Here is a 26,425-nt window from a genome sequence, read left to right as displayed (position 1 = left end):
CATTAAATCATTGCATGCAAGTATTAAGAGAAAATTGACCAATGCATGTACTTTATGCATGGATGTATTGCAATTAATACATTGGTAAACATAATTTTTTGAGGAAAACAAAAGCATTAATTGGGTGTTTTGCAAACTACAAAAAGTATTCCACCACTCACCATCTATCTTGGTTGGTGAGATTTTTGAATTTAGCCCTATAAACCGGAAAGGAGGGAGTATGATACTAGCTAGTCTATGATATACTAGCTACCTCACTAAGAGCATGGTTAATAATACAGCCAACAGCCGACTATAAGAAGTTGGCATGTCATATATAGCCAACCTCTTAGCCGGCATGTACAATAATAAGTTTTAAATGCGTACTAGTTTATCAATAGTTGGCCCACCTTACATCCTCACAAAGTGTGTTGGGTCTCGTGTTGCAGCTGGCTCTACTAACCAAGAGCCCGCTTCTCTTCTCTCTCCTCTTCTCTTCTCTTTCCTCCAACTAATAAGCACACACACACACACACACACACACACACACACACATATATATATATATATATAATTCTATTCCTTATAGCCTATTTATGTCACTCTATTGTATACTTGCTCTAAGACTAGCCACAATGGAGAGTAACATACACATATCCCTAGACTATGTTACTACCTTTTATAGTGGGTAGTAACATATAAGTATGATAACATGCAAAGCCTCATTTATTAGGTTATAGACTCATGTTGCATTGGGACATGTGATGTTACAGTAACTAGCTAAGTTACTCAAACTACCTCTCTCCTCATTAACTCATTGCCACATAAGCAAATTTGTTGAGTTGGACTCAATGTTACTGCTGAAGTTACTCCCAGTGTGGCTAGTCTAATGCATAGTATCATAGAGTAATATCATATGTAGTACTTTATTTATTGTCATGCATGACACATAGTAGCATAGCATTTATTATGATACGGTTTCATGATATGATACTTAACGCTCTTTTTCTTCACTTAATTCTATAACAGCTCATCAAAATTTCCTAGTTGGCATGCATGATACTAGGTATGATACCCCCTTACAATCAGCCTAGCAAAGAAGATGTACAGATCATTTATGAGTCGCTTTATGAGTTTTCATCCGTTTGTTCAAGAAGCGGGAGAAGTTTCAAACATTTTGGCCGCGAGGTGCGGCCACTGGCGTAGGCCTAGTTGGTATTTTAACTACAGGAAATTCAGATGGAGTTCGGACATCATCAAAATCGATGTGTGCCCGTGGCGTGCTCTCACGACCCCGTGGAAAAAAATTGGTAAAGTTTGGCACAAGTTTTGATGGCCGCTCCTTCCAAACCGGAGCATATCACCTGAAGGATCATGGTTTCCAAAAGGAGACGTGTCAAGTCAAACTCCTGTGGCCCGTGACTTCATCGTTTGGCCTCATAAAAAATTCCACGGTACGCAATCACCATTATACCATGGGTTTGATTTTCTGGCGCATTTCATGTACCATTAGCTATATTTAAGACATTTTTGAGATTAACGTGCATTTTGTGCATAAAAATAAAATTACAATAGGAACAGCATGTGTTGTTGAAAGGGATGAGGATCGTCGTTCGATCTGGGAGCATCCAACGATGCAGATGTACGATCCATGGAGTTTGGGTTCTGGCCAATCAGAAAGCACGACTCAGATCGTGGGCAGGATCGGGTCGGCACACGGCTTTCATCAACGAACCATGTGCTATTCGCAAACCAGATTGCATATTTTTGTTCACACATACTATAGTGAGATCAATTGAGTGTGCTACCTCTATGATATAATAATAGTAATAACAAAAAAATAGTTCATATTCATTGCCTGAGCTGACAGCATATCAAGGTCAACATATTAACGGTTCTTACATCAACAGAAAACCGGGCATAACTCACAAATTCAGTACACGCGACAGTTCTAAATTGAATGAATTAAGTTGCAGGGTAGGCATAAAGACTAGTCTTACGGCTTAATTCCCATGTACATGGGGGAACTAGGATCATTACGTTGACCCCGAATGAACTTGGGTTTTCTGATGATTTTACGCTTCTTTGTTACACCGGTGCGTGATCCCTTGGCTAGCAACTCATCAAATTCATCGTACTCGTCCTCATCGGCAACATCGTTAACACCCAGTACCCTTCTCTTCCCATGCATCTCTACATGGCAGTTCTTATGCAAGGGGTGTTCCACAAAGAAAATCTGGGTAGCATCGCTGGCAAGAATGAATGGGTCCGCGTGATATGAGATCGTTGTCCTGTTAACACAGGTATTCCTGTACTCATCAATCCTTAGCTGACCAAGAGGGATCCATGCGCACCTGAATAATGCCACCTTAACTTTCACATAGTCAAGCTCCCAAATCTCTTTGATGGTTCCATAGTATACCCTTTTATTAGCTTCATTTATAGTCATGCATTCTATTCGAATAGAGCTATTCTGATATGAGGTCTTCTGATCACGTTCCTCAGTGTAGAACGTGTATCCATTTATGTCATATGCTTGGTACATCAACATCGTAGGTGATGGCTTTTGTGCCAACCACATAGCAATGTCATCGATGGATCCTTGTGCCAAACGATTCTTCAGCCATTCGGTGTAGTTCTTAGTGTGCTCCTTCATCTCCACATCTGATGAAGGCACCACTGGTAAGAAGCTTTGGCGTATCTCCGCCAAGTGTTCTTCGGCATAAGCGCTGAGAACTGGGCTGTTAAGCAGTACCGTCAAATGGGCTTCTCTGCCAATTCTCCGGGTGCAGCGATTTGCGTGCTGGCAAGGACCGGCTTACCTTTCAGCCTTCCCTCATGGCGAGAGAGGGGCAAACCTACAGGTCTTTGTTTCATGTATTCGGTGCAAAACTCAACCACCTCCTCCGCGGTATAACCTTGTAGGATGCTTGCCTCTGGATGGTTTCGGTTCCGACAAAAGCGCTTCAGTATTCCCATGAACCGCTCGAAGGGATACATGTTGCGAAGAAACACAAGACCACAATGATTTATCTCGTCGACAAGGTGCACAGTGAGATAGACCATGACATCAAAGAATGACGGTGGGAAAAATATCTCTAGGTTGGACAATATTCTTGCAATATCATCTTGCATATGATCCAACTCTTCAGGATCTACAACTTTTTCCATCAGGTTCCTGATGGCCACCGGGAGGATTTGTGTCAACATTACGTGGCAATCATGTGACTTTATGTGTCCCAACTTCATTTTACCTGAGCTCACATCCACGAGACTTCTGATGTTTGCGCAGTAGGAAGAGGGTGTCTTAACTGACAACAAATAGGTGAAGAACTGTGTTGCTCCTTTTGTACTGAAATTGTAACTCTGGCGAGCTTTGATGAATTTGTCATCATCTTCTGCTTCACTCTTGCGTTTTAATTGATCAGCAAGCATATTGAGCCGTGAACCGTCACCATCCTTTCGTTTACCTTTAATCTTGAGAAGAGTACTAAGGATGCTTTCACATACGTTCTTCTCTACGTGCATGACATTGATGCAGTGACGTACACGTAGAATCTCCCAGTAAGGTAATTTCCAGAACACCGATTTCTTCTTAAACACTTGACCCTTGGGTGTTTGTTTCACCCTCAAAGGGTGGTTCTTGCCAAGCACAACATTAATTTTTTTAGCCATGTTGTGGACCACCTCCCCTTCATAGGGTCTTGGGCCCACACCTGCCTCTGCCGTACCATCAAATTCAGCTTTCATCTTTCGGTATGGGTGGGTTTTCCGTAAGAACCTACGATGACGCAAATACACGATTTTGTGCGAGTTGGGAAGTCCTCTGCTAGCAGTCCTATCCATGCATGTGACACACCCTACATCTCCCTTTGTTTTCTGCCCCGATGTGTTTCCTAATGCCGGATGAACTTGAATGGTGTGCACCAGCATCGCATGTAGATCGAAAATATCCTTTCTGTAAGCATCATAACATTTTACAGCAGGCGCATCTATCCACACTGTCAGCAGTTCTTCTACCAGTAGCTGAAAGTAAATGTCGATGTCATTTCTAGGTTGCTTCGGACCTTGGATAATCATTGACATCATAATGTATTTTTTCTTCATACACAACCAAGGAGCTAGGTTATATATGCACAGAAGCACCGGCCATGTGCTGTGATTGGTGCTCATATCTCCAAAAGGATTCATCCCATCAGTACACTCCCCGAGCCTTATACTTCTAGGATCCTTGGCAAAGTCTATATACATGTGGTCGATTAATTCCCACTGAGCCCCATCTTTCGAGTGCCTCATAAACTTATCTGCAATTTACTCATCATGATGCCACCGCAACCTCTTTGCCTCTCTAGGGTTTGCAAACAAACGCCTCAACCATGGAATTAAAGGTAAGTACCAAACAATCTTGAATGGGATTCCTATCTTGATCTCATCGTCCAATTTGTACTTGACCTTTGCTCTCCTGCGCTTGTATCGTGCATGCTTGCATGTGGGACATGCACGCAACTCTTTGTACTCACCACAGTACAATATACAATCATTCACACAAGCGTGTATCTTCTGTACTTCAAGTTCCAATGGGCAAACAATTTTCTTCACTTCATTCGTGCTTCTGGGGAGCACATTATCTTCCGGAAGAAATTATTTCAAAAGACCTAACATCTCTGTGAAGCCCTTGTTTGATAGACCGTTTGCTACTTTAAATCTGAGAAGCACCACGGTGGCACTCAACTTGGAATATTTATTTTTGCAACCTGGATACAATTCTTTCTTGGAGTCTGCATCAATGGTTGGCAGATCCTTGTACCCAATCATATCCTTTTTTGGGCCCTCGAAATCTGAAATCATAGAAGCAAAATCTGGCATATCAAGATCGTCGCCATTTGTGTCGATGTCTTGGTTTTCCAGTGGGCGTTTCGGCTTTTCCGGTGTTCCATTGGTAGCTTGACGCCTCTGCCCCGATGTTAGATTCAACATCCATGTGACACTGATCGGGGTTTGGCATCTCGCTGCCCTGGGTATCTTCATCCATGACCTCCTCTTCACCGTGTCTGGTCCAACGTGTATATCCATCCATGAATCCCTTGGAGACTAAGTGCAACTGGACATCTGCAACTTCATGTGACTCTGTATTGGCACAATCAGTACATGGACACAGGATGTAATCCGCATCGCCAATTCTCCTCTTTGTACTTTCAGTCAATTCTTCATCCATCGAGATCGTTCCATCTGCAGCACATGAATGGTAATTAAAAACAAAACAACAACATTAATAAACGGATTAACTGCTGCCCAAAGATGTGTGCATAAATCACAAGGTTTTATTTTCATAATTACTGAGGGCGCTCCATGTTGTTATCCAGATGTGCAATGACAGAAATTAATGGCCAGTCAATTTACACGCAGAGTACTACTACAACACTACATTTAGGAATTGAATACCTTAATTAAGCCACTCACGAAAAGAATACCTTAATTAATTAGCCGTGCGGCGACCTCCACCCAGCAGACAGAGAAGCGCGATGCGGCGGCACGCCGAGACAGCAGGGTCGAGGAGCAAAGCTTAGTGTGGCTGCCGCCTGAAGTTCGACCTCCACTATCCCGCCATCGACTGCGATGGATGTGCTCAAATCACGCCACCGCCGACCTCGATGGTTGAGCTCCTCCCATCTCCCGCCGCAGACCGAGGATTGACCTCCTATGACGCCGCCACCGCCCACCGACTAAGGATTGACCTCTTCTCCGGTAGCCGAGCCTAGGCCGCCGCTGCCATCTCTATATGCAGAGCAGCTGTTTTTTTGACGGATATCCGCAGAGCGGCTGTTTACACGGTATCATTGTAACTCAATTATATGGACAGGGTAGTACATCACATACGGTTATTTAACGGCAACCGTGTCTAACCTACGTTGTCTTCTCACACGGTTTGGTGCGGAAATCGTGTGTGACTAGTAATACCTAACACAAACGACATGTATAAACAGTGTGTCGTATACAACATATATTGCCATAAGTAGTTCCCGACCATTAGCTTATCCCCACAGTTTCCCCATTTCCCCCAAATCCCTACATAGCCTCCAAATTCCTTTGCGTGGCGCTGACATTGGGGGAATGCGGACGAGTGGTGCTGATGGTTTCGGTGTGGCTGCTCCTGCTCGTATCGCCGCCACGACGGGGGTCGCCGCCAAGCACTTGCCTAAGGTCATCAGAAGGCAGGTGTACTACGGATCCGAATCGTCCTGTCAGGTTTCAATCTATCTTGATCTTTTTTAGCATGTCGAAAGTATAGCTCCTTGTTGAATCCGTCCTGAATGACACCCCCCTCCCCCCAGGAAAGCGATTTGCCGCCGAATCCGGAGTATGACTCCAGACTCTTGCAACACGAGTTCGACTCCGAGTTTTGCGCCACCGAGAAGTACCAAAAGCTGAGTTGTGTGCACGGGGACACTCCCGCTCGACGTGTATGCACGGAGGGATTCGACATTGGCAGGCGGTTTCTCAGTTGCCCCTTAGAGGTTAGTGCTAAGTTCATCATTTTACTTCAGTTAATGCCACCGCTCATCCTGAATACTATTTAACATTGGCAGGGATATGAGGCGTGTGCCTTTGTTAACTGGCTGGATGAAGAATGGCATGGCAGGGCTCGGAGTGTTATCACCAAGCTCGTAGAAGATAACGTAAAGCTGAAGAAGAAACTGGCTGATCTGGAATGTACAATCAGTACGATGAAGCAAGAAAGAATCAATCACAGGTAACAGATGAAAACAAGAGACAAGAAGGAACTAGCATGTGTAGTTCTGGTTGTCGCATTAGCCATGTTCTATGCGTTGTTTGCAATGATGATTAGGGGTTTTGTTTGACAGTATTGCTAAAGCACATCTAGATGTGCTCTAAGTAATGCACATCTAGGTCCTATGCCATTGATGTTACGAGAAGATTCGTGCAGATATTTTCCTTTGTAGTTTGATTATTACTGGCTTTATCAATAAGAAGAGCTCAATGTATTGCTTGCCAACTGTCCTACTCCGTTCATACCGGTACCGGTGCATAACCCCAAAACTCGTTCCTTCTTTTTGTCCTGAAAAAATAAACCAGCCAATAGGAGTCCTGCGCAACCCCGGGAATTTGGAGCGACTGGGTACAAATAATTGCGATTGATTATATCAGTGGTTAGATAATACGTCAACCCCCGCTTCAATTGGCATTTCCTCTTCTCGGCATACCCCACTTAAGTGTCCACCATCTTCATCGTCCCCGGCAGGCCGCACTACACATTGGCACACACTCTGCAGCCATCTCGAGCGACAGCGAGGACGACAGTTCGGCCAGTAGTCTGGCGCCCGATGATACGTCAACATCGGAATCATCCTGCTCGTCTTCCATGAGTCTGGTGTCGAGCCCAGACCTTGATTATATCTGGATCATGGAAGGGATGCCGCCTCTGAAATCGTCAGACGACAACCCGACGGACGAGGAGCCGTGTGAGGATGGAGAAGAGGATGACGATGATGAGGAGGAGGAATGGTTGAACAAGGAGGAGGAGGATGACGACAGCAACGACGATGACGACGGCGGCGGCGATGAAAAGCCAACCGTCAGCGGCAAGAAGCGTCCTCGCCAAGACGATGCTGCGGGGCCATCCAACAACAACAACAACAAGAACAAGAAGGACAAAATTAAGCAGACTGTACATATCTCTGTTTCCGTTCGCTCATATTAATTTGTTATCTCTGTTTATCCTGTCAATCTCATCGCAGACGGTTAGTAATAAGTATACGACAAAGATCTTCTACATTATCACCCACAGGTTGGTTTGTTGAACTGTGTGCCCTGACGAGCACACAATTCAAAAAAAGTCCATATGGGCTGTCTATAATGATCGCTCACAATTCTGATTACCGACCTGTTTGCCGGGTATCATATACATCTTGTTACGCCGAATCATTTGTGTTCACCTCGATCATCGCAAACAGTTAATCGGAGCGAACTGTATGCCGTATATCGCACACATTGATATGGTTGTCTGTTTCTGTTGTTCTATCTAATCGCAAACAGTTCATATAGATCAAACGTGTGCTCAGCATCACACACACAACTAAAATCTGAACCGTGTTTGATGTGCCCGCCATCGCAAACGGTTTGCACCTTTTTTACGGTTATTTTACACAACCATTTGCGATTATTGCATCGCACACAGTTTCGTCGAAGGGTCTCTGATCGTAGTGTCGTGTTAGCAGCATCATGCAGTAGTGAACATAATAATTTGAATAGTCAAAGTATATAACCTATTTTCATTAATCAAAATCATACATATTGAAGATGATCCTCACACACAGTGGAGTTAATAAATACCATTTAGAAAAATATGAACCAAAAACACCCTGTAGACAACTATTTTTGTTCATATCTAACCAAAAGTACATCAACTAGAAGGGTGATTTATTTTACATAATCTTCGGTCATGGGACACCATCACAAGCCCTTGTGTTTCACTGCATATCATTCTTCACAAATGACTACAATGTCTTGTGATGCTCCTATTACGGTGAACCATCTGGTCTGCAAAAACATAAATGATTTATTAGTAGTACATATAAATGAATTTGCTCAAAAGGATAGTAGCACATATGAAAAAAAATTAGGCATGAATCATTTTAGACTAAATAACATTGTATACTATTTCCTATATCTTAGACATGTATTTATCCAAATTCTTCTACAGTGCTTATGCAACAAAGAGAAACTATTTTTGTGAACAATTAATTTGTTTGTTTCATATCTAGTTCTAGCAAGACTTGAGTTATTCTATATATGGGCAAAACGTTTTGAGCTTTTTAGGTTGATGGTCTGTACCCAACTAAATAAACACTGAAAATTATTCTCCTCTGCTAAAAAGGAATACTATACTGCTATGTGATAAGTGATATACATCCAGAAATAGGTAAGTTGGGAGAACATGAGCTCTCTCAGAGCTCAGCCACTGTCGGTCGTCGGATCGAGTCGCTTGATGCGTTTCCGGGCGTTGGATTGAGCGGTGGGAGGAGCTGGGCCGTCGGATCGACCTAGAGTTACTGCTACAATGAACAGTTTCACCCTCCGATGTAAAGATCTCATGCCACCGCCGTTATTCCCGTGCCACCGCCATTGGTCCCTGGTTGGATTAGACGAGGGAGGGCGTCTGCCTCACCTCTTCGTCCTCCCATTCGCCAACCCATCTTCCCCGCACGCGTCGCCGCCGCCTCCCCTTCCCTCGCTCTCGTGCAGCCGCCGCGGCGCTCCCACATATCCTCCCCTTCCTCTCCCACCGCCATGTTCGCGGAGGCGCTGCATATCCCAGCCGACCAGGACGCGCTGGCGCTCGGGGCGCTCGCCGCCGTGCTCCCCGGCGACGACGACGCCCCCGCAGAGGACAACGCGTCGGAGGCCGACCTCCACGCAAACCCTAGCGCAGCTCAAGGCGAAGCTCGTGGCGCCGGGCCCAGGCACTTGGGTGCCACGGTGCTCGCGGAGGCGCTGCAGATCCCTACTGTCGTGGAATTATCACGGCAGACGTCCTCGGGCTAGGACTTAGTCGTGGAGCCATCGCAACTAGGAAGCTTGAAGGGGTTAATGCGAGACAAGGAACACGAGGGTTATACTAGTTCGGCCCCTTACGGCGAAGTTAAAAGCCTACGTCCAGTTTGAGGTGGTATTGATTAGGGTTATGATCACCAGGGAGCTAAACTGTTATGCCCGGCTCTCAATGAGATTGTTCTTGTCCCTAGACCGCTGCCGGGTCGTCCCTTTATATAGAGAGGCTGACGCCCAGCAGCCCTTAGAGTCCCGGCCGGCTCATAAGATTGTCCGGCTCGGACTCTCAATCATACTTGCCTTGCACTACAAGTTCTACCATAATAACGTTTGTAACCACGGGCTTTAAGCCATATCCGGGTCTTAAGCCCATCTCTGGCCCATCGTCTTCAAGCTTGGCTCCGGGCTTCTGGTAATGACCATTAGAGTAACCCGGCCCCTCCTGGCGGGTGACTCTAAGGTCTATATCCTCAACATTAGGCCCCAGATTGATTTGAGCCGGCTCATGTCAATCTTCGACTCTGCCGATAGGAAAAATCTCCGGCTTACCATTCATGTGAAGGCCATAACCCGGCGTGACGTCGTCCTCCGGCCTCCGGATAATCCGTCGTGACGTCATCTTCCATTAAGCCCGTTTTTTACTCCACCAGATCCGCAACGGATCTTTGCTTTTACTGTCATCCCGAAAATCGAGGCGCCGTGGGGGGAGATAACCACGCCGTGGTCTCCTTGAATCTCGCGCCCACTTATGACCTTGCCTTATAAATAGGCCGGCCCGACGGGCTTCTCTGCCACTCTTCTTCGTCCTCGCGCCGCTGCCTCTCTCCCTGAAGTCGCACTTCGCCGCCGTCGTCTCGCCTCTGGTCTTCGTCAACTTTGGCCGCTGCATCACCCTGACTCGGACCAGATAAACGGCGGCGACTCCTGCACCTCTTCAGCTCCGGTAAGTTCTCACTACCCCGTAAAGTAGATCTGTAGTAGGGTTCATCCACGTTCTTCGTGTTCGTCACCATTGCCCGCAAGTTCGGTAGTTCTCCTAGTTGCTGCTCCTGTTTGATCTTAGGCCTGCATAGAACTAGTGCGGTAGTTGTTTTAAGATCCATTTCACACGCAAGTAGCCTTCCTTGTACTGCATAAGAACCTTGTTCGAACCCAAGAACTCCCTCACTTCAGTTTCTAGGTCTAGAAATGTTTTCCTTTGCCCGACCATTTTGATCCAAAAAAGTTACTGCAATATGTGAAACCTGTTTTACCACACTTAGTAAAAACTGCAACCATTGAACCTTGGCGGCTTACAATTCTGGTTTAAAGAAACCACGCGCCGTAGAATCCTCCGGCTTAACTGTGGTAAGTCCGTAGATAACCAACATACTCTGAATGCCCCTGTGGCTTAAATAACCCACTGTACCAGAGTATATATCATTAGTCCCCTTCATAAGCCGCCACCTTAGTTTTGAACTGTAAATCTCCGGCTTATAATTAACCCGGAAATTTTTCCTTTTTGTCATAGACCGCCAACTTTCACCATGCCTCCCAAGGCTCCCATCACTTGCAACTGGATGAGGTCCAACGTCACCAACGAGACCCTAGCCAATTTTGTTAAGTCCGGATATCTGCCTAAGAAGGAAATCATGTCCTACCGTGCCCCTGACCCGTCAGAAGAGAGACCACAACCAAAGGACGGGGAAGTAGTGATTTTCGCAGATCATATGAGCCGGGGCTTCGCACCGCCCGGCTCAAAGTTTTTTAGGGACGTGCTCAACTTCTTCGACTTGCGGCCTCAAGATATAGGGCCCAACTCTGTATCCAACATCTGCAATTTTCAAGTCTTCTGCGAGGTTTACCTTGGAGAAGAACCCAGTATGCTGCTCTTCAGAGAGCTTTTTTATTTAAACCGCCAGAATGAGTGCGCCAACGGGCCAAGTCTGGAGTTAGGTGGCATTTCCATCCAGCGGCGTAGGGACTATCTTTTCCCTTACGCAGAGCCGCCAAGCCACCCCAAGGACTGGAACATGACTTGGTTCTACTGCCAAGATACATCCCCGGCTGACGAAAGCCCGCTGCCCGGCTTTCGCCCAACACGTCTGGAGCCGACTCACCCACTGTCGGACAAGCTGACTCAAGCGGAGCGCCAGCCTCTGCTTCCTACTATCAACAAAATCAAGGCCCTCCTGGGCAACGGTCTGAACGGAATTGACCTGGTCCGGGTCTGGATCTCCTGGCGGGTGATCCCATTGAGCCGCCGCCCCGGCTTAATGTGTGAGTACACAGGGCGAAAGGATGACCCTCAGAGGCACAGCCGCAATGATCTTCCAGAAGACGTTGCAGAGGAGGAGACCAAGGCTCTTTTAAACGAGATCCTGGCAGACTGCAGAAGGACCGGGTTAGCCCCCTTCTGCAAGACCAATCCAGCCCCAGCGGTAAGCCGCTGACTTTAACTTTTTATCTTCGTCTGCATATAACCTTCATCTGAACCGTTTTAAGAATTCGTCATTGTATTTTTCAGGCTGATGATAAGTTCTGGCGGGTCAAATATGACCATGAGGCGGCCAAGAAAGCCAGGAAGGCGAAAAAAGCCGCCAAGAAAGCCGCCCCTCGCAAAAAAGGAAGCAGGCCTACTGCTTCGGAGCTGATGCAATTAAGCGACAGCTCCGAGTCAGAGGTAACTCCTGAGCATTTAAGTCCTTATTATATTCACTGTTTGTTGCTGTCCACCTTATCAATACTTGCTCATTGACAGGATGACACCGGCGCAAGTAACCCGGTGGTTGAAGAGGTAATGTCGCTTTCCTCCGACTCGGAGCCCTTGCCACAGCTGAAAGTCCGAAGGGTAACCCGGAAAGTAAGCTTTTCACATCCTTTAGCTTACCAAGACCCTCAATTTATTTTGAAGCAACAGGTTCATGAAAGCCGGCGTCACACTCGGACCAACAAGGACACCGATCTCTCCGCCGGGCTACCCGACGCAACAAGGAAGCGTCGAACTGAGGTTTTTTCTCACTTGTACCCTTTTCATCCGTTGGCGGGTGTCATCCGTCAGCCACTCAATTCTTCTGACTCCAATTATCAGGAGACCTCCCCTTCTTCGGGCGACTCTATGCAGTCGAGCCTTCCGGCTTTCAAGACCGCGCCCGGGTAATGACAACCATCTTACATTATATTTGTCTGTACTTACTCTTTGTATGCTTAACACTTCTGTCTTTCCAGTGCTCAGGCAAAACTCACCAAAAGAGCAAAGAAGACCAGATCAGCCGGAGTGCCGGATTTGCCTGAACCGGAGGTGACAGCTCAAGAACCGGCAGCTGCCTCCGCCCCCGAAGCCACCACTCCAATGGACACAGCACCTGAAGCCGCTGCCCCAACTACCAAGGCAACAACCGAAGCATCGGTTAACCCGGAGGCCTCCGGCTCAGCTCCACCAGCAAACGACCCAGACGTGGTAATCACCCGGACGGAGTTTGTTGAGCCGGGGAGACCGACCGTGTTGGCCAAGTGCTCCACTAAGGGGGAGCTGCTTCAGCCCCACCGGGCGAATCTGGACCTCTCCAACTACAGCAACCTGAGCATTGGAGAGCTCGTCTCTGGCTACATCAGCCAAGTACACAAGATCCGGGACGCCGAGGTCGCCATGGTAAACTAGATCCAGCAAAAATCTGAGGTATCCTTCTGTTATCTTCTTACTTACTACATAGTTATCTTTGCCATGCTAGCCCCCAAGTCGACGACTTATGATTTGAATATGTTGTAGACTTAGGTTCCGGCTTACTCAATTGATCCGGCTGTATGTAGATAGATACGTTCAATATGCATTAGCCCCCAAGTGCCAAGTATCTTTGCTTGGAAAGTGCTTGGGACTTATATAGTAATTGCTCATGTCATAACCCGGAAATTTATACATGCTGTTGGCAAGAAACTAGAGTCGGACCTTGCGGATCTCAAGAGCCGGCTGAAGATGCAGGAGATGGAATCCCGGAAGGCAAATGCCAAGTTTGTCTCCAGCATCGCCGCTCAAGAGAAGCTGAAGACAGAATTTGATGCCGAGCGGAAGGCCTGGGCTGAAGAGAAGGCCGCACTGGTGACCCGGGTAGAACAGGCGGAGAAGACTCTCTCTGAGAAGACCGCCGAGCTCTCCGGCCTAAAGCGCCAGGTTTCCCAAATGGTGGCCGCCATCTTCGGTAAGTCGCCTCACCGGCTTTCATAAATGTTAGAATGTTTATATCTCATGATTCATCCTTGTCGCCGACTTACTTGATTCTGTTAAACAGGTCCTAGAAGTGCCAACCTCAACCAGAGCGTGGTCACCAAGCTAAAGGCCGTGTATACCCTGGTGGAGCAGCTCTACACCGGGTCACAGTGTGCCTTAGCTGTGGTGGCCCTCTCCAACGAGGTGCCGACTCACCTGGCAGAAGTCCTGCGCCGGCTCGCCGTTCTGCCTCAGCGGATCCAAGAGCTGCGACGGGCTTCTGCGAGAGCCGGAGCGATCGCCGCGCTGAGCCGGGCCAAGGAATTCCTGCCGGAGTTAGACCCGGCGGACATCGCCCTTGGCTATCCAAGCCTGAAGGAAGACGGCTCAGCTTTCAATCAGAAGGACTTCGCAGCGTGCGTGAAGGCTGTACGCCCGGTGGCCACCCTCATCGGGAACGACACAGATCTGACCAAGTACCAGCCGGGTTATGACGCGGAGAATCAGAGGATTCCAACCCCTCGCTATGAAGCCCTCAACCTGATCCCGCCGGCTCGTCAGCACACCTTCGCCCCGGAGATTGACCCGGCCGGGTTAATTGACGAGGAAACCCAATTCGAGGCTCTCCGCGGCATCGACTGGAAATCATCAACCTTCCAGGTCTTGGGATCAGCCGGAGGAGAGGACAGGAACGAGCCGGAGACTTCCACTCAGCGGGCATCGTAACTCGGCTGGCGGTTTACCAAACAATGCTCCACCCTTTTTAGACTTGATGAGTTTTGTAATAGAGTAGGTGCAACAGTCTATCTCTGCCGTGCCATCGTGCACGTATTAAATGCCAAGGTCTTATGAAATTGTCTCTTTGATGTTTCTCCGGGTCATAATCATCCCTTTGTTTTTCTCAACCTGAAAGAGGTGCCTTTAAGTATCCTGCACAGAAAGGCAAATCACAAGTCTCGAGGCGACTTACCGTCCTGAGAATCAGGTGTTATGGATAGATAACCCGGAATATGAATCAAAAAAGACTGGTCCTCAATTATATCCTTAACACAGCCGTAATAACACCCTTAGCGGCCGGTAAACATACTTCCGGTTTAGATAACCCGGGTAACCAGGTTGGTATCTTAACTTCGAGTTACCTGTCTTTATGACACCCATGGTGTTCAACTAACACTGTAAACCAAAGTTAAGCCGGCAAAGCGAGACCCGGCCGTACACACCTGGACATAATCAGAGTAAACTTGTGATAGAACATAGGAACTTAGGGGCTTCCAGTTCGAATACGACCAGAAACCCGGCCCAAAGGGGTTAGGCTAAGATTCGGATACGATCACATAGCCCCCAGTGGGTGTGGCGATGCCAATCAAGAGGGTACCGACAGCTATGTTCTCTTTGGTTCGAATACGACCCATGTTTGAACAGGAAGCCCCCAAGTGATTTCAAGAATTGTTTAACGACGCTGATTCGAATACGATCCACGTCGGTTCTCAGAGGGGTTAAACTATGATTCAAATATGACCAAAGGTAATTTCCCAATGAGCTCGGCACTTTGCCAATCAAATGGGTATCGACAGCTATGTTCTCTTTGGTTCGAATACGACCCATGTTTGAACAGGAAGCCCCCAAGTGACTTTACTGCTTACGGCTAAATTCGAGGACGATCATAAGCCGGATCCTCCTTTAAATCATCATGTATCCTTGCAATAAGAACAACACGTGTATATTTGGAGGAGAAAAAAGGACAGAGGTCCTGCTTTATTGCTTATCATAATATATACATAGCTAAGAGAAGTATGTACACCATGAGAGCCGGTGGCTCAAGTGTAATAAGGCCGAAGCTGAGCTATGTTCCACGGCCGACGGGTCTCCTCCTCCGATTTTCGTGAATCTTTGTGCTCCCGAATGTCAATGAGGTAATATGACCCGTTGTGCAAGTTCTTGCTGACCACAAAGGGCCCTTCCCAAGGCGGGGATAACTTGTGTGAATCTGTTTGATCCTGGATGAGCCGGAGCACAAGGTCGCCTTCCTGAAAGACCCGGGATTTGACCCGGCGGCTATGATAACGGCGCAGGTTTTGTTGGTAAATCGCTGAACGGGCCGCGGCCACATCACGCTGTTCGTCCAACAAGTCAAGAGCATCTTGGCGCGCCTGTTCATTATCCGTCTCAACATAAGCCGCCACGCGAGGTGAGTCGTGACGGATGTCACTGGGGAGGACTGCTTCTGCTCCATAAACCATGAAGAAAGGCGTGAAGCCTGTAGACCTGTTAGGAGTAGTGTTGATGCTCCATAAGACGGAGGGCAACTCCTCTACCCAACAACCCGGCGTCTGTTGCAAAGGGACCAAAAGCCGGGGCTTGATGCCCTTCAGAATCTCCTGGTTAGCTCTCTCAGCTTGACCATTGGATTGAGGATGAGCCACTGAGGAAACGTCAAGTCGGATATGCTCTCGTTGACAAAACTCTTCCATGGCGCCTTTGGATAGATTGGTGCCATTGTCCGTTATGATGCTGTGCGGAAAACCAAAGCGGAAAATCACCTTTTTCATAAATTGAACCGCCGTGGCTGCATCGCACTTGCTAACTGGCTCAGCTTCCACCCACTTTGTGAACTTATCAACTGCCACCAAGAGGTGGGTCTTCTTATCCTTGGACCTTTTAAAAGGCCCCACCATATCAAGCCCCCAGACCGCAAAGGGCCAAGTGATTGGGATCATCCTCAGCTCCTGAGCCGGCACATGAGCCCGTCGTGAGAACCTCTGGCAGCCATCACATTTACTGACCAAGTCTTCTGCATCAGCATGAGCCGTCAACCAATAAAAACCATGACGAAAAGCGTTGGCCACAAGAGACTTTGAGCCGGCGTGATGGCCACAATCCCCTTCATGGATCTCACGCAAGATCTCTTGACCTTCCTCAGGGGAGACACAACGCTGAAAAGCTCCTGTAACATTGCGATGATGTAACTCGCCATCAATAACAATCATTGACTTGGCCCGCCGGGTTATTTGCCTGGCCAAGGTTTCATCCTCAGGCAACTCGCCCCGGGTCATGTAAGCCAGATATGGCATTGTCCAATCTGGTATGATATGGAGAGCCGCCACCAGTCGTGCCTCCGGGTCAGGGACAGCCAAGTCTTCCTCCGTAGGCAACTTAATCGAAGGGCTATACAGAACATCCAGTAAAGTGTTAGGCGGCACCGGCTTCCGCTGAGAGCCTAGCCGGCTTAAGGCATCAGCCGCCTCGTTCTTCCTGCGATCAATGTGCTCTACTTGGTAGCCCTGAAAGTGCCCAGCAATGGCATCAACTTCGCGGCGATAAGCCGCCATGAGCGGGTCCTTAGAGTCCCACTTGCCTGATACTTGCTGAGCCACCAAGTCTGAGTCACCGAAGCATCTTACCCGGCTGAAGCTCATTTCCTTAGCCATCCGAAGACCGTGGAGCAAGGCCTCGTACTCAGCCGCATTGTTAGTGCAAGGAAACATCAACTGTACCACATAATGGAACTTGTCACCTTTGGGGGAAGCCAATACAACACCAGCCCCCGAGCCCTCCAACTGCCTGGACCCATCGAAGTGAATAGTCCAATATGTGTTATCCGGCTTCTGCTCAGGCACTTGTGACTCTGTCCAATCATTGATGAAATCCACCAAGGCCTGAGATTTAACAGCAGTGCGTGGCACATATTTGAGACCATGAGGTCCAAGTTCTATAGCCCACTTAGCAATTCTCCCTGTGGCCTCTCTGTTTTGGATGATGTCACCAAGGGGGGGAGAGCTGACCACAGTGATGGGATGACCCTGAAAATAATGCTTAAGTTTCCGGCTTGCCATGAACACACCATACACGAGCTTCTGCCAATGCGGGTACCGCTGCTTGGACTCAATGAGCACCTCGCTGACATAATAAACCGGCCGCTGAACCAGATGTTCCTTACCCTCCTCCTTGCGCTCTACCACAATGGCCACACTAACAGCTCGTGTGTTTGCTGCCACATACAGTAGTAAGGGCTCCTTATCAACCGGAGCAGCAAGGACTGGGGGCTCTGCCAGCTGCTTCTTCAAATCCTCAAAGGCGGCATTAGCTGCATCATTCCAGACAAAGTTATCAGTTTTCTTCATCAACTGATATAAGGGCATGGCCTTCTCACCCAAACGGCTTATAAAACGGCTTAAAGCAGCAACGCGACCCGCCAAGCGCTGAACGTCATTTATACACGCCGGCTTAGCCAGGGAGGTGATGGCCTTGATCTTCTCCGGGTTAGCCTCAATGCCTCTGTCAGAAACCAAAAAGCCCAAGAGTTTGCCTGCAGGAACACCGAAGACACACTTGGCCGGATTAAGCATCATCTTATAGACCCGGAGATTGTTAAAGGTTTCCCTTAAATCATCTATCAGGGTTTCCTCTTTTATGGACTTAACCACAATATCGTCCACGTAAACGTGAACATTACGCCCAATCTGCTTATGAAGACAGTTCTGTACACAACGCTGGTAAGTCGCATGTGCACACTTGAGCCCAAAAGGCATGGATACATAGCAGAAGGCTCCAAAGGGAGTAATGAACGCCGTCTTCTCCTGGTCTTTAACTGCCATCTTAATCTGATGATAACCGGAATAAGCATCCAAGAAACTTAGACGTGCACAACCTGCCGTAGCATCAATGATTTGATCAATGCGGGGGAGGGCAAAAGGATCAGCCGGACACGCCTTGTTCAAGTCCGTGTAGTCCACACACATCCGCCAGGTGCCGTTCTTCTTGAGTACGAGCACCGGGTTAGCCAACCACTCTGGGTGAAAGACTTCAATGATAAACCCGGCCGCCAAAAGCCGGGCCACCTCTTCACCAATAGCTTTCCGCCTCTCTTCATTAAACTGCCGAAGGAACTGTCTGACCGGCTTAAATTTAGGATCAACATTGAGAGTATGCTCAGCGAGTTCTCTAGGTACACCTGGCATGTCAGAAGGTTTCCATGCGAAGATGTCCCTATTCTCACGGATGAACTCGATGAGCGCGCTTTCCTATTTTGGATCCAGATTTGCACTGATGCTAAACTGCTGAGATGAGTCACCTGGAACGAAATCAACAAGTTTAGTCTCATCAGCTGATTTAAATTTCATTGCCGGCTCTTGTTCTGTAGTTGGCTTTTTCAGAGAGGTCATATCTGTTGGGTCAACATTGTCCACTACTAGAAAAAGGCCTACTAATGGCGCACCTAATCTGGCCATTAATGGCGCATCAGTGGTGCGCCATTAGTAGCACGCCATTAGTATATTTTACTAATGGCGCACCACTGGTGCGCCATTAGTATCTGGTATACTAATGGCGCATCCCAGATGCGCCATTAGTATATACAACAGTGCGCCATTAGTATGCCTCCCAGGGGGCCATGTATACCCAGGTGCTTTGGCATACTAATGGCGCACTACAGATGGATGCGCCATTAGTAACTTCGGCATACTAATGGCGCACTGTTTAGTGATGCGCCATTAGTATCCTTTAGCATACTAATGGCGCACTATGATGTGATGCGCCATTAGTATGAATATTAGGTTTTTTTATTTTTTTTATTTTCTGTTTTTTGCACAGGTTACAAAATGTATAATTGGACAAAATATAGACAGCACACATCAACAACAGATTCATCAAATACAATAATAGATTAGTCTCTGAATACAATTCATCATTTTAGTCTCCGAATACAATTCATCATATTAGTCTCCGAATTGAAAAGACCGAACAAAATGTATAAGTATGAATCATTATATTACAAGTCTCGAGACCGCGAGTTTGTCTTCACATTACAAGTCGATATCGATCATCTAAACTACCATCACATAGAAGAGAGCTGCGGTCATCACGATGAGCATCATCACGATGAAACTCGTCTTCATCCGGTTCCTCCAACGCTCCCTCCCCTCTCCCGCTAGATAGCGGGCGTATCTAGATTCGGCCTCGACCCTAGTGGCGTACCCTTTGTAACTGTTACCGCTGAATCGGTGAACCTGTCTCCGACACTCCTCCCAGTCGTCGTAGACTCCGGGAACCTTACCCTTGTACACGACATACCACGGCATCGCTATGCAGTAGCCAAACGAAACGTTAGTACCAATTCACAGACAATACATAAGCAATATATAAGTATGCAACAGAACGATCGGAAGAGAAAAGCAAGACATTAATAGCATCGATTACATCTAAGTTGAAGGACTCTCGAAACCAAAGAGACATACTACAAGTTCATTAAAGTTTAATTACAACATGAGCCAATCGATGTTTCAGAACTAGACACAGCATCACTGCTTTCGACTTGACTCAAGGGACCGGAGCGTGGATGAAGCCGCCGTCTATCGTGGGAGTCATGAAACAACGGGCGTTGTCAGCCTGCATTTGTAGGATTGTGTCGATGTCACTGTTGGACGGTTGATTTCTGAGGTAGAACTGCCCCGAGGTACGAAGGACATCTTGATGGATGATTTTCGCAAACTCCGACTGGATGCGAAAGAATTCTTGTCTGATGTCCGCGTCCTGGATTGCCCCCAAGCTTGCGGCCCAATCTTTGAGATTATTTGGTAGGAGAAGGTGATTATGGTCCCGCACGATCGCCCGCATGTGATGGATGGCGTAGTAGGCACCCTTCTGACCGCCAGGCGGCTGCTTGACGCAGCAGAACGTCGTGTTGTGGGAGAACACGTGCTTGCCGTACTTACGAATAGGCCTGGTGAAGGTGCCTCCAGATTTGACGTAGCCGGGGAGAACATCATCAAGAACCTTCTTGACATTTGTGTAGTCTACGTTCGACTGACGGTCCGAGTCGAAATACGTGGCCATGGAATATTTGGGGCTTAGGAGGATGAGCGTGCAATGTGTGTCACTGCAGAAAACACGAAATGTTAAAAGAAAAACGATCGAAATCTAAGAATTCATATGTTACGGGGCGGTTGAGGGGAGGACTTACTCGGGAAAGTAAGGCACGAGGAAGTTGTCCTTATCTTGGTTTGCCAGAATGACGCCTTCGAGGTAAGAACTCGTGACTTGCCGGTCCCCAGCGCTGCCCAAGATCTTGGCACGCATGTAGAAGGGGTCGACTATCACGATGTCCGGGGTCTTGTCGCGAATGATCCGCATCTCCATACTCAGCGAAAATAGCCGAACGAAGGTGTAGTGCAGCGGATGAAGGTTCAACATAGCGTGGATGTCATCAAACCGCAGGACGATCGTACCCCCGATGGAGTTATCCACAAAGCCCTTGCCCTCTGGCACCTTGGCCGCGAAAACCGGGTATGCCACATCCTTCTCTCGGAGACGCCGCTTCTCCAAAGAAAGCACACTGTCATGCAGACTCCGCATAGGACCGGTTGCAGCATCGAGCATATTTCTCAGTAGCATCGGCCTACCCGCCACATGCACCCTCCTCGAGATATCCGCAGTTGAAGGTGGCCCGTCCTGAGCACGGATCGTACTCGGTGCCGGCTGCCCCGCACCCTTGTTAGTCTTTCTTTTGCGTGCCTTCTTCTTGATCTCCTGTAATGGGACCGAGTTCTGCTCACAGACCGCCTTCTTGAGTGTGTTGGGGCTGATCATATTTGGCACCTCGCCTATCTGAGGCTCGGTGAAGTCGGCAGCTGGAGGCGTCTCCTGAGAGCTGAACAGCAGACGACGCCTGTTGCAACTTGGCTTCTCCGCGGTACCAGCTAGATCGCACACGTCTTTTGTTGGGTTGGGTTCTTGAGAAGGAGGCCCCATGAAGTCGCCACCATCCCCATGATCGGCAAAGTACTGATCGACGTTGGCAAATGTATCGTCGTCGTCGTCGTTCTGATCCTGTGCCATATGCATGTTTGGATCCAGTGGCATAGGGATGTCCGGCACTGTTGCGGCGGTCTTGCCATGGGGCCGACTTGGCGCCGGCACGACTGGCGGTGTTGTCTTTGGGGTGGTGTCCCCCGCCCCCAAACGAATCTGGCTCTTCGGCCAAAGCAGGGGCCAGCTCAGGCAGGTGCTGAGGTTCATCACGTCATCATCGTCGGCCCCCATTGGTCGAATCGGAGGTAACACCTCGTCGCAGCCTGGCAGCACCCGAACCAGTTGAACCCTAAACAAGTTGGGTGGCATCTGGGTACCGTGGAACAAGGGGTTGCCCGGTTGAACGATTTTGCCCTTGGCGACATCGACCAACTCGCTGTTCACGAAGTGCAGGAGAGTGCACAGAACGTCGGCGGCGCCCTGCGAAAACATGTAGGGCGTTAGGGATGCCCAGTCAAAGGCAAGGAGATGAAGTCCTCGGCCGAGAGAGGCTTAATTAGTTACCGTGATGATGGCGTCGAGCTCGGCTAATGTCGAGGCACCGCCAACGGCGGGCGTGCAGTTGACGGAGGGGCCGCTTGCTGCAGAGGTGCCGGCCGGCGTACACCCGGGTGCATTAAGCTCCCGTGCCGGCGTCGGAGACACCAATGCCGGCTCCGCCGGAGACACCAATGGCCCCGCCATCGCGTTCTGCGAGTTGCTGGCCGTGAAGCTAGGAATCGGGGGCGGCCCCTGTTGGCCGCCCGCAATCCACGCACTAATCCCCTGGATCAAGGTAGGCACAATGGCGGTGATCATCGCTCCGAGTTGTTGTTGCACTTGCTCTTGGACAATCTCCGAAATCCGCGCCACCTGTGCCCTGAGTTCTTGAACCTCGCGCGCCTGGCTTTCCGAGCTGGTCTTTTTCTCCTTTCGCCCAGCAGTGTCATAGTATGACGATGATTTTGTCGACAAGCCTTTGCCGGCCACACGACCAGCTGACGTCGGCTTACTAAGCTTATCCTTGTTCTTCATTACATTCAACGCCCTATTTAGAGTGGTGTCCCAAGGGTTGCTCTTAGTCGACCCCGCGCTACTGCTTTCAGTCGTCTGCGGAAGGAATGTGAACCATTTAGAAATTTGGCTTCATTAATTAGAATGCAACCATATGGAGCTAATTACGAGGGGGTGTATTCCTTACCAGAACAAGCTCAAGCGCCCTGGTCTTCGGATCCGTGGTAAGCTCCTTTGTTTTCGGGTCCTTCTTGTACCGGGCCCTGACAAAGTTCCTGGTCTGCTTGTCACCGTATTTATCGAAGAGGGGCGGTAGGCCTTGCTCGGCACGGTCCGCCTCCTCCTTGTCCCATATAGGCTCCGCCACTCTGTAACCGCCGGGACCGAGTGTGTGTTCCCCTAAGTTCAGCTCCCGCATTTCTTTCCCCCACTTACTTGATTCGGAGTTTGCGGTGCTCGAGCAATTGATCTTGAAGTCGTTGTAGTCATCTTCGGTGATCGAAGGATTTTTCTCCTTGATCTTCTCATAACTCTCACCTTTCTCGACCATTCTCTTCACATTGCTTTTCCAAGTAGACAGGGCCTTGCTCATCTTCGTGAGGGCAGCATTGTTCACTTTATTCCCTTTGAGGCTTGTGTTTTCAAATTCAGCGGGGAACTTGTATCGTTCGTGCAGCTTCGTGAAGAGGAGGTTGCGCAAATTCCCTCGGTCAGGATGCCTCAGGTTCTCGGTGTTGATCGAGACGGTGCTCCGGAGAATGCACCCGAGCTGAAGCGAGTACCCCTTGACTATTCGTTCGGGCGCCGTTGGATTCCCGTCGGAGTCCACTTCAATAACTTCCTCCTTGAGGGTGCGGAGCACGGTCGGGCGCCGGTCCTTCCGTTGCCTCTTCGGTTGGCTGCCATCTGTGCGTGCGCCGCCATCATCAGTGGTGGCATCCTCGGCGGCACCATCAGTGGTGGCATCCTCGGCGGCACCATCAGTGGTGGCATCAGTGGGGTCATCCTCGGCGGTACCATCAGTGTTCTCAGGATCGGTGGGGTAGGCGGCGTCCTCATACAAGTGAGGTTGTTCCTCCATCTCCTGGGACAGCATCCAGAATGGCTTGACGCTCGAACCCCCGGCCTCATCGTTGTTGGCCATGTTTCTCTCTAAATAGGAACAAAGTTTGGTCAAAAAGTTGGTTATTGTCAAGGAACAAGATCATGGTCTCATCATTTAGGGTTTGTCGACACCGAGGCATCCTAAAAGCTAAGCTTTTATCATTGAGGGTTTTTCGACGCCGAGGCACCCTAAAAGCCTAAGCTTTCATCATTTCGGTTTTTATCGACACCGAGGCACCCTAAAAGCCATGCATTAGTCACAAGTACGCCGGGGCACTTGATCCTACTTAATTAACTACTAAGATACCCCGGCTCATGCATTAGTCACAAGTACCCCATATGTCCTATTTTTAGCAAAGTCATGCTAAAATTCACGGAAAATTTCAGCATGACCTTTGCTGAAAATAGGACATATGGAGTACCCGAATTTGCCGGAACGGAAGTTAATCGACATTTCGGCAAACTCAAGGGCCTCTCGGGTGGACAAGGCAAAAAAGGCCTCCATCACAACATGGAAAATACACCAAGCAGTATCATCTCCAAGCAGTATCATATTTGTAATGACTGAAAATATTTACTTCAGGAAATATTTACTACTGTAGTTTCTGTTACAAACAAAAAAAAGACTGAAGTTTGTCCTAGCTATATTTCAGGATGATTTTTCAGTTGCTCATGCTTTTTACAAATTGTAGCTACTGTTTTTTATACCTAAACAAAATTGCCCTAGCTATATTTGCTACTGTTTTTATACCTAATTTTTTGCTACTGTTTTTTAATTTGCTACTGCTTTTTTTTATTTGCTACTGTTTTTATACCTAAACAAAATTTCCCTAGCTATATTTGCTACTCTTTTTTTATTTGCTACTGTTTTTATACCTAATTTTTTTGCTACTGTTTTTAAAATTTCCTAAAAGATTTCTAACTTTGCTAACTGTAGTGTGCTAGATTTGCCCTAAAATCTATGCACAAAAACATAGAGAAGGCATTAGGCATTACACAAAAACACAGAGAACTGCTATAATGTACAACAGGCTTCTGGTTTCTGGAACCATTTCATGCCCAAGTGATCTGATCCTTGTACTTTTGCTACAATGATACAGTGATACAAGTAGAATATGAAGGCATTAGGCATTACAACAAAAGGAACAGAGCTGCTATATTTACAACATGCTTTGATACATACACCACCAAAGTCCAAAGAGTAACCACTTATTAGCTACCAAGAGTAAGTAACTAACTAAATACACGACCAGAGAATAACTCACTTTGCCTCTCACTTGCTTCCTTCACCTCAGAGCGATCTTCTCTTATTACTACTCCTGCACAACATTGTCATAATTTTTATTATCTTCACAACCAAGGTACTGCATTCTGTAACAACCAACTACAAAACTACAAATCAATCAAGGACATGTGGTTATTTCCTCCGCACTAAATTGGCAGGTGAGTCACAAAAGGAACCCCGCCAAGTTTCATAGCACTATCACCCAAACAAGGTACTGAGTTTCTTGGAGCAACTCATAAGCTGGTCTGTGGTGCTAGTTCATGATGAACTATGCAAACGTGTACAGAGATACACAAGAGATTTAGTCTTATACTCCATCCAGCACTGTGTCCACATATTTGGCAATATCTGCCTAATCAAAGCGAGGTGCTAGTTTGCTCACTCTTACTTTTACTGCTCATATACTGTTCAAATATGTTGGTTAGAAACATGTGCTCTAAAAAAAGAAACTTATTATCTGTTCAATATGAGTAGGATTACTCAAGATTCCCCTTGTATGTAAGTAGGCGGTGTTTAATTTAAAGTTATGGTGTTCTATGCATTGCTAAAAAACTCTGTTACCGCCAAAAAAACTGTTACCTCTGCCTTTTTTATTCCATGGTTTTAGTCCAGCATGAGCATCCTAACCATTTTTACTAAGGTTTTTTCTTTTGACACACCATACACGAAGAACTATCTGGACAGGTAGTTGCTACTGACTGGCAAGCAGGCTTCTAGGTTGCTGCATGACCAGAAACGTCGGCGGGGAAAAATGGAGGCCGGGGTGGGTTACAGTGTAAATCCACTTAGAATTATAGTGTAAATTAAATCCACTGGATTCTAATTACAGTGGAACTCCGGTAAGAAAAACACTATAAATCCAGTAGGAATTACAATGTACATCTACTTAAAATTGTAGTGGAACTCCACTAAGAAAAACATTGTAAATCCAGTAGGAATTACGTGTAAATCCACTTACAATTACACTGTAAAAACATGAATTACACTACAAATCCAAACAATGAGAAGTACAGTGTAAATCTACTAGGAATTACACTATAAATACAGACAGAAATTACACTGCAAACCCAAAAATGACAAGTACAGTGCAAATCTACTAGGAATTACACTCTAAATCCAGACAGGAATTACACTGCAAATCCTACAAGGTTTACACTGTAAAATCCATTGAGAAATGCAATCACAATTCCCAAGGCGACCAGCATACCAATCCTGACAACAAACCATTGAGAATTACAATCCCCATCTCATAGACTGATAGAACTCACAAATTAAAGGAGGGATATGATAGGTACAGAGAACAGGGGAGAAGGTTCAGACTAAAACTCACACATCACACACGGCATGCCAAGCTAAAAAAAGCGCGCACACCCTGTAATGTTGGCGCATCAGGAGTCCAAAAGCGAAGTTCAGAGACAGATTGTTGTATTAGGAGCAGAGAGGGAGAGGTGGGAAATGGAGGCGGGGGTGATTTGGATGGGGTACCTGCGGGCGTAGAAGACGGG

General features: G+C 47.6%; 1 protein-coding gene across 2 annotated transcripts in view; it reads left to right on the top strand.

The window, feature by feature from the left end:
• The first annotated feature begins 9,157 nt into the window (after positions 1 to 9,157).
• The window catches only part of LOC141041558 (uncharacterized), a 33,255-nt gene continuing 15,987 nt past the window's right edge, over positions 9,158 to 26,425 (top strand). Inside the window, exon 1 of one of the 2 annotated variants that reach the window (XM_073508089.1) lies at positions 9,158 to 9,510. In XM_073508089.1, coding sequence (XP_073364190.1) covers positions 9,289 to 9,510 — 222 coding nt within the window. In that variant the 5' untranslated portion in view covers positions 9,158 to 9,288. The remainder of the gene's footprint in view (positions 9,511 to 26,425) is intronic. The other variant, XM_073508090.1, reaches the window with a different exon arrangement.

This window comes from Aegilops tauschii, chromosome 2 (genome assembly GCF_002575655.3).
Source record: "Aegilops tauschii subsp. strangulata cultivar AL8/78 chromosome 2, Aet v6.0, whole genome shotgun sequence".
Classification (NCBI taxonomy): domain Eukaryota; kingdom Viridiplantae; phylum Streptophyta; class Magnoliopsida; order Poales; family Poaceae; genus Aegilops; species Aegilops tauschii.
This window is presented reverse-complemented; position numbering and strand designations above follow the sequence as displayed.